This window comes from Oncorhynchus masou, chromosome 3, assembly GCF_036934945.1.
Source record: "Oncorhynchus masou masou isolate Uvic2021 chromosome 3, UVic_Omas_1.1, whole genome shotgun sequence".
NCBI lineage: Eukaryota > Metazoa > Chordata > Actinopteri > Salmoniformes > Salmonidae > Oncorhynchus > Oncorhynchus masou.
The window spans coordinates 18,479,706-18,489,327 of NC_088214.1; the positions used below are offsets into that span (position 1 = coordinate 18,479,706).

The window sequence follows — 9,622 nt, forward strand, 5'->3', positions numbered from 1 at the left end:
GTACAAATAAAGAAATACACTTAAATGAGTAGGTGTGTCCAAACTTTTGACTGGTACTGTATGTTTTTACAATTTAAAAAAGTCATATCTCTCCTATCACTTCCCAAATGACTCATCATATCACTTTAATCTCTCCATCCTCTCTGTCTTTCTCCCTGAAGATTGATGTAAGTGTGAAGATGATGTAACTAGTCACAATAGCTGTAGGCTACATTTTGTTGATATGCTATTCGTACTTGTAACTCATTTTTGTTAAAAGATTTTTGCCCTTTAAAAGCCTGTGCTATGGTTGTTTCTGATGTACAGAGCTTTGTGATTTCCGTTTGTAATGAAATACGCACTACAAATAAAGTTATTATTATTTGTCATTGATAAACACAATTTTTCTGCATCTAAAGATGCAAGCCACTAGCTCTGTATTGCTAAATACAGGTGTGTTAAAACTAAAAGCCCTTTTCCTCCAGGTGGAGAGTGAGGGCGGCGGCTCCTCGTCCTCGTCCCAGGACAACTTTTCCATGGACCCTCAGCTGGAGCGAAAAGTGGAAACCATCCGCAACCTGGTCGACTCCTACATGGCCATCGTCAACAAGTGCATCCGCGACCTCATGCCCAAGACCATTATGCACCTCATGATCAGCAACGTAAGAGACCTCTGCTTCACGCTGGCGTAGTGCTATCAGAACGGGGTTCAAATGGTAGTTTAGATGCACTATTGTAAAGTGGCTGTTCCACTGGATGTCAGAAGGTGAATTCACCAATTTGTAAGTCGCTCTGGATAACCTTCTTAAATGTAAATGTAAAATGTAAATGTGGTAGTTGCATCAGCTTGAGCCTGACTGGTGTGCAACTTTTTAGATTATTATAATGGTTTCTTTGTGCTAGGCAAGGGAAATCAAATCAGATTTTATTTGTCACATAAACAACAGTTGTCGACCAATGGAAAGTTAAATATATACAGGAAGTACCAGGTAATAACATGGCAATATACAGGAAGTACCAGGTAATAACATGGCTATATACAGGAAAGTACAAGGTAATATGATGGCTATACACAGAGAGTACCAGGTAATAACATGGCTCTATACAGGGAGTACCAGGTAATAACATGGCTCTATACAGGGAGTACCAGGTAATAACATGGCTCTATACTGAGACTACCAGGTAATAACATGGCTCTATACAGGGAGTACCAGGTAATAACATGGCTCAATATAGGGAGTACCAGGTAATAACATGGGTCTATACAGGGAGTACCAGGTAATAACATGGCTCTATATAGGGAGTACCAGGTAGTAACATAGCTCTATATAGGGAGTACCAGGAAATAACATGGCTCTATATAGGGAGTACCAGGTAATAACATGGCTCTATACTGAGAATACCAGGTAATAATATGGCTCTATACAGGGAGTACCAGGTAATAACATGGCTCTATATAGGGAGTACCAGGTAATAACATGGCTCTATACAGGGAGTACCAGGTAATAACATAGCTCTATATAGGGAGTACCAGGTAATAACATGGCTCTATATAGGGAGTACCAGGTAATAACATGGCTCTATATAGGGAGTACCAGGTAATAACATGGCTCTATATAGTGAGTACCAGGTAATAACATGGCTCTATATAGGGAGTACCAGGTAATAACATGGCTCTATATAGTGAGTACCAGGTAATAACATGGCTCTATATAGTGAGTACCAGGTAATAACATGGCTCTATATAGTGAGTACCAGGTAATAACATGGCTCTATATAGGGAGTACCAGGTAATAACATGGCTCTATATAGTGAGTACCAGTTAATAACATGGCTCTATATAGTGAGTACCAATACCGAGTTGATGTGTAGCGGTACGAGGTAATATTTTATATTATTTTATTTAACATTTATTTCACTAGGCAAGTCAGTTAAAAACAAATTCTTATTTACAATGATGGCCTACCCCGGCCAAACCCGGACGCCGCAGGGCCAATTGTGCACCGCCCTACGGGACTCCCAATCACGGCCGGATGTGATGCAGCCTGATGGCTATATAGACATGGCTATATACAGGGAGTAGCTGTAACGAGTCGATGTGTAGGGGTATGATGTAATTGAGGGAAATATGTACATATAGAAAAGGGGTAAAGTGAGTCAATGCATATAGTACAGGTAGCCATTTGATTAGCTATTTAGCAGTCTAGTTTAGCAGTCTAATGGCTTGGAAGTAGAAACTCAGGGTCCTATTGGTTCCAGACTTTCTGCATTGGTAAATCAAACAGGCTGGGTTATTGTAAAGCACTAGCTGACAATTATTGTTATAATAAGGGCTTTATAAACATATTTGAATGAGTGATTGATTTATCCATCAATTCTCTCTCCTGCCACCAGGTGAAGGACTTCATCAACGCGGAGCTGCTGGCCCAGCTGTACTCAGCCGGGGACCAGGGTGCCCTGATGGATGAGTCCCAGGAGCAGGTCCAGAGGAGGGATGAGGTCCTCAGGACCCACCAGTCCCTGAAGGAGGCCCTGGCCATCATAGGAGACATCTCCACCACCACCATCTCCACCCCCATGCCGCCACCCGTGAACGACTGGCGCAGTGGAGGTGGCAACAGGTAGGCATCCTGGTAGTCCATTGAGAAGGACTACCCTAGACCCTAGACATTGATCTAAGTGTAGTGTAGTGGAGTCAACTCTTGTTCTAATAATGGTGAAGATGTTGGGATTGGCCAGCAGGAGACCCGGGTTTGCACTGATTTCCAAGAAGATGTTATTATTATTATTACATTTTTTACTTGGATAAGTGTTGCGAAATAAATAAGGAAATCACAAATAGTTAAGTCTATTTTATCTGTTATGTCAAGAATATGTCATACACGAGAGGTCACTGAGGGCCATATCTCCACCCCCCCAGGTCTCCTCCAACCAGTCCCACTGGTTCCAGGAGGATGTCATCAGGCCAGCGCCCTAGTCCCGGAGGGGGGCGAGGGGCTCCACCCCCTCCAAACCGCCCAGGACCCCTGGGGCCCTTCAACAACAGTGCTGATAGCCCCCAGGTCCCCAGCCGCCCCAACCGGGCCCCTCCCAGCATCCCCAGGTGAGGCCAGCCCAGGGCCTATGTGCTCCTTTATGGTCAGTTGGTCAGAGCATGATCGTGTGTACTAAGAGCAAGGGTTTAATTCACATAGGGATCACAAACTAAAAATGTATGCACTCATTGTAAATTGCTTTGGCCTTTAGATTAAAGGGTCTGATATGTACACATAGAGACCACAGGAGGTAGGTGGCACCTTCATTGGGGAGGACGGGTTGGTGGTAATGGCTGGAGCGTAATAAGTGGGACGGTATCAAATACATCAAAGACATGGTTTCTATGTGTTTGGTGCCATTCCATTTGCTCCGTTCCAGACATTATTATGAGCCGTCCTGCCTTTGCTTGCCTCAACTGATAGATACACTGAACACTATTTGGTATCCATTACTAGTGGTAACGATCAGTTTTTCCTGACCATATAACCTGACTCAGCTCCCTACATCATGTATAGAAGTCCCACTGTCTAATTTAAAGGGGAATATTTTAAGGGTTATTATACTGAACAAAAATGTAAACGCAACATGTAAAGTGTTGGCCACATGTTTCATGAGCTGAAACGTTCCAAAAGTACAAAAAGCTTATTTCTGTTACATCCCTGTTAGTGAGCATTTCTCCTTTACCAAGATAATCCATCCACCTGACAGGTGTGGCATATCAATAAGCTGATTAAACATGATCATTACACAGGTGTACCTTGTGCTGGGGGACAATAAGAGGCCACTCTAAAATGTACAGTTTTGTCACACAACGCAATGCCACAGATGTCTCAAGTTGAGGGAGTGTGTAATTGACATGCTGATTGCAGGAATGTCCACCAGAGCTGTTGCCAGAGAATTGAATGTTCATTTCTCTATCATAAGCCCCCTCCAACGTCATTTTAGAGATTTAGCACTACGTCCAACCAACCACGTGTAATCACGCCAGCCCAGGACCTCCACATCCGGTTTCTTCACCTGCGGGATATTCTGAGACCAGCCACCCAGACAGCTGATGAAACTGAAGAGTATTCCTGTCTGTAATAAAGCCTTTTTGTGGGGAACAACTCATTCTGATTGGCTGGGCCTGGCTCCCAAGTGGATGGGCCTATGCCCTCCCAGACCCATCCATGGCTGCACCTCTGCCCAGTCATGTGAAATCCATAGATTCGGGCCTAATGAATTTATTTAAATTGACTGACTTCCTTATATGAGCTGTAACTGTAGAGTAGGGGCCTGAGGGCACACACTTAATGTGTTGTGAAGTCTGTTGTGAATGTATAGTAAGGTTTTTAAAATTGTATAACTGCCTTAATGTTGCTGGACCCCTGCCTTGGCAGCAGCTAATGGGGACTCTTAATACAAATACCAAATACATTTTTTTTTAAATTGTTGCATGTTGCGTTTATATTCTTGTTCAGTATCGTTCAACTAAAACACACAAACACATTCCAGTAGTTTGTTACTGAAGCAAGGAAGTCCACTTCCAAATTCAGGATGACACTTTTTCTCTGTTTCTTTCTCTGAAGTCACTATTTCTTTTTAACACCTGTCCTTTATGCTGTTGCTAATTGCCTGTTTTTAACCCTTTTTCAACTAACTTAACCCTCTGCTTCTCTCCAACTCTCTCTCTCTCTCTCTCTCTCTCTCTCTCTCTCTCTGTCATACTTCATCCTCTAAACACTACTGCCCCCCCACCCTCCCTTCCTCCCCCGCCCCCAGTCGGCGACCTCCTCCTTCTCCAACAAGAAATGTCCCCCCATCTTAAGCAGTCAAAGGAGCTTGTGATCTCTTAAGGGCCTAGCGCTCATCCCCTAGCGCTCATCCGTCCCCATACCAACCCCATTCCCCCTATCCTCCACAAGCCCCTCTTCTGTCTATCCTTTACATAGTGCAGACATTGAACCTTTTGCCCTCTGTCCCTGACCCCTGACCTCACGCCAGGTGACGATCAATGTCCATGTATCTATGTACAGTATGGTGCTTGTCTTGTGGTGTATCTTTCTGTATGTGTGCTTGTGCTCACCTGTGGTCCAGGTCTGTTTAGCAGATCCAGTTCCGACTGAGTTTCAGCCCCTAGAAAACCCCCATCTCCCTTACCTAGAACCCAACTTGCTGTCCCTAGAACCCCATCCTCACCCTCCACCCACCTCCACCTAGACCCCACTTGCTGCTTCTCTACATATCTATGCTCAGCAGTGGCACTGCCCTACCCATTCCAAAATGCAGCATGGCACATAGGTCTGCTTTTATTGCATGTGTGTGTGTGTGTGTGTGTGTGTGTGTGTGTGTGTGTGTGTGTGTGTGTGTGTGTGTGTGTGTGTGTGTGTGTGTGTGTGTGTGTGTGTGTGTGTGTGTGTGTGTGTGTGTGGGAGGGGGACTAATTGGCCTATCTAGGCCAAGTTAGTTTTAGTATCATATATTACATATTGTACAACACCTTCTTTCTGTGGGTTATTGGCTAGGTGTTCATTCTTCTCTTAGAGAGGAAAGAATATGTCTTAGTGGAGTGTGTGTGTGTGTGAATGTTAGTGTGTGCGTATATTTGTGCATATATATGTGTGTGAGAGTGTGCCAACACGTGTGCATGTATTGTCTGTCTGCACGTTGGTTTGATGTTTGAGTTGTAAGCTGTTAATAAATCAAGACCCTTGGGACTAATTTGATGTTGGATTACTGTGTGATTTGTTCCTGTGTTGTAGTAGCAGTCAATACACATAGAACAAGGCTGAGGATATTGTTCAAAGCAAAACAGCCTCAATAAATGGTATGCCTGTATCTACTGTATCACTGGTCAAGTGGAGATCTTCCTCACACCTTTAAGCTCAAACTCACAGAGGCTGGCTGGCGAGATGGCAGGAAGTATTCCCAATGCACAGAGAGACAGAGAAACACACTGATATTACCAGCCACAGTTATGGGAAGATACATATCTCTGTGTGACTGAGAACAGTGACATTCTCCATTTAGACTTTGCCTCAGGTTGGATTCAAACCTCCCCTGTGTTCATGACTGATCACATGCCACTTCAGAACTGTGTAAAACATATCCTCCTCTCACTGTCCTCCTCCTCTCCCTGTCCTCTCCTTTTCTCCTCTCCCTCTTCCTCCCCAGTCCCGAGTCCAGGCAGCCACTGTGCCCAGAGCTTAAGGTGGATTTGTGTAAAGTGCTCTCTGTCAGTTTGTTATTGTGTATGTATGTGGTCCTCTTTTGAGACTGTGTTCTGCAGTACATACATACAAACCAAGGTATTAATAATACAGAGGTGACTGTTGACTATAATGACCTTGTTACAATCTAGCGCTTGTTCTCTCAATGTCTCTAGTGTTCTCTCGCTCTACTTCTCTAAATAGATCAATTAGACCGCCATAGTGGCATGAGTTACAAGTCTGTATTGCCAAAGTAAATTATAGAAAGGAAATCATACAATATCAAGCAGAACATCAACAATGTGGTTCCTATAGTTATGAAAATATATTGTATGTAGGAGGATTTAGATTAATTGGGAATTGAATTGCAACAGTGGTTCTTTTCTTTCTGTGTGTCTGTATCTCTCTTCAATAAACTATTCCCCTCCCACTTTCCCTTTGTCCAAAATGTTTCTCTTCAAAATATATTAATCTGATTAACCCATGCAGGCTAAACTATTAGCCCCTCCACTGGAAACAGTAGCTGAACATACAAGTTGTTGAAAGGACATTCACAGACTGCACTGCACATAATACTAAGACAGAAGGTTTGTTTAAATGAATCAGATATGAAACTCAACTGAAATCAACTGATTTTATTGTGGTGGATTTATTAGGCCATCATCACCATGATCTATAATGATAGTTATACAGACACGAACAGTACACTTATTTTCCCAGAAGATGGCGCTGGTTAGCCATAAGTAACTGCAGGCCGTCACTTATTATCAGGCAGATGAACGTCCTCATCAGCATTGAGTTGCATTGCATCACTTTTGTTTTTCTTTTGACATGAAGTACTGTTCTACACAGAGTAGACTATGTTAAAAAAAAAAGTTGTAATATGTACAGAATAATTTTGTTATTGTCATAGCTGGGCTATTTTCTAAAAGACAATGAGAAAATAAAGCAACTCGGAATACATATTTTTCTGTTGAAAGCTCCAACTTGTCCATGTGGGGTCAAACAACATTAGGAGGGCTAGCTCGGAACTGATGAACATTGATTTTAAAGAACTGATTCTAAGTATGAAAGATTCCAAAAAGCGGCCAATTATTTCAGGCCCGGTACCATCAATGGGCCACGGCTGTGAACTATTCTGCAGGCTACTGACATTACACACCTGGCTAAAAGACTACTGTAGCTCTGCTGCCATAACTTTTATAGATAACTTTGACACTTTTTGGAAACAGAAGATGCTCTACAGGAATTATGGAGTCCATCAAATCATCTTGGCTCCTGGACTCTGTCCGCGCATTTCAAGGCTGCATTGAGACAATGACTTATCCATGACCCAAGCCCTGCTCAGATAATCCCCACCATTGTGTCGCTGAGCTGTTGTAGTCCTGCTGCAAATGTACATTGGCCCAGGGGTATTAGCAGTCATAATGTAAGAAAATGTCATTTATGTCCCTCTAACTCCCCTCAATGCCTCTGTCAATCCTACAGCTATTGTATGCAGTAAAACAGTCCTGGAGCTTAGCATCTGCTTCGTCTGACCACTTTTTTATTGATCTAGTCACTGGTGCTTCCTGCTTTAATTTTTGCTTGTAAGCAGGAATCAGGAGGATATAATTATGTTCAGATTTGCCAAATGAAGGGCGAGGGAGAGCTTTGTATGTGTCTCTGTGTGTGGCGTAAAGGTGGTCCAGAGTTTTTTCCCCTTTGGTTGCACATTTAACATGCTGATAGACATTTGGTAAGACGGATTTAAGTTTCCCTGCATTAAAGTCCCCGGCTACTCTGGTTGAGCGTTTTCCTGTTGGCTTATTGCGGAATACAGCTCATTCAGTGCGGTCTTAGTGCCAGAATCAGTCTGTTGTGGTATGGAGACAGCCTTGAAAAATACAGATGAAAACTCTCTAGGTAGATAGTGTGGTGTACAGCTTATCATGAGATACTCTACCTCAGGCGAGCAAAACCTCAAGACTTCCTTGGATATTGTGCACCCGCTGTTATTTACAAAATTACATAGTCTACCTCCCATTGTCTTACCAGACGCCGCTGTTCTGTCCTGCCGATACGGCGTATAACCAGCTAACTCTATGTTGATAATGTTGTCGTTCAGACATGAAGCATAAGCTATTACAGTTTTGAATGTTTTGAATGGTAGTTTAATCTTCCACGGAGGTCATCGATTTTATTTTCAAAAGATTGCACGTTTGCTATTAGAATGGAAGGAAGTGGGGGATTATTTGATAGCCTACGAATTGTCCGAAGGCAGCGCGTCCTCTGGCCTCTTTTTCTCTGCCTCCTCTTCAAATTACGGGGATCTGGGCCTGTTCCCTCGGAAGCAGTATATCATTCAAGTCGGGCTCGTCGGACTCGTTAAAGGAAAAAAAGGATTCTGCCAGTCCGTGTTGAGTAATCGCAGTCTTGATGTCCAGAAGATGTTTTCGGTCATAAAAGTTGGTAGCAGCAACATTATGTACAAAATAAGTTACAAACAAAGCAAAGAAACAAGCAAAAAACACAATTAGTTAGGAATACGTAAAACGTCAGCCTTGTTCTCCGGCACCATCTTGTCCACTAAATACCTCCCCTTAATCTGGCCCTTCCTTAGGTTCCTTCCCCAGGCAGTATTGTTTCTGTTATTCATGTCTAGACGCTACTCCTACGTTGGATCGTTCCATGTTATTTGTCATATTAAACTTACCACCTGCTCCTGCTTCTCAACTCCAGTGTCTACGTTACACCCACTAAACGCAAACCAGATGGGAAGGCATATCGCTGCAGAATGCTGTGGTAGCCATGCTGGTTAAGTATGCCTTGAATTCTAAATAAATCCCTGACACGTTCACCAGCAAAGCCCCCCTACACCATCACACCACCTCTTCCATGCTTCATGGTGGGAACCACACATGCGGAGATCATCCGTTCACCTACTTTGCATCTCACCAAGACATGGCGGTTGGATCCAAAAATCTCAAAATTGGACTCGTCAGACCGAAGGACAGATTTCCACCGGTCTAATGTCTAATGTCCATTGCTCGTGTTTCTTGGACCAAGCAAGTCTCTTCTTTTTTCTTTTTTTTTTACAGAAATTCGACCATTAGGCCTGATTCACACAGTCTCCTTTGAACAGTTGATGCTGAGATGTATCTGTTACATGAACTCTGCAAAGCATTTATTTGGGCTGCAATCTGAGGTGCAGTTAACTCTAATGATCTTATTCTCTGCAACAGAGGTAACTCTGGGTCTTCCTTTCATGTGGCTGTCCTCATGAGAGCCAGTTTCATCATAGCGCTTGATGGTTTTTGCGACTGCACTTGAAGAAACTTTCAAAGTTTTTGACATTTTCCAGATTGACTGACCTTTATGTCTTAAAGTAATGATGGACTGTCATTTATCTTTGCTTATTTTGAGCTGTTCTTGCCATA

At 43.1% G+C, this 9,622-nt stretch overlaps 1 protein-coding gene across 1 annotated transcript in view; it reads left to right on the forward strand.

Moving 5' to 3' along the window:
* LOC135512063 (dynamin-3-like) overlaps positions 1–6,636 on the forward strand; it is an 80,534-nt gene extending 73,898 nt beyond the window's left edge. Inside the window, exons 18-21 of the mRNA XM_064933690.1 lie at positions 465–641; positions 2,374–2,600; positions 2,900–3,082; positions 4,777–6,636. Coding sequence (XP_064789762.1) covers positions 465–641; positions 2,374–2,600; positions 2,900–3,082; positions 4,777–4,822 — 633 coding nt within the window. The 3' untranslated portion in view covers positions 4,823–6,636. The remainder of the gene's footprint in view (positions 1–464; positions 642–2,373; positions 2,601–2,899; positions 3,083–4,776) is intronic.
* The last annotated feature ends 2,986 nt before the right edge of the window (positions 6,637–9,622 follow it).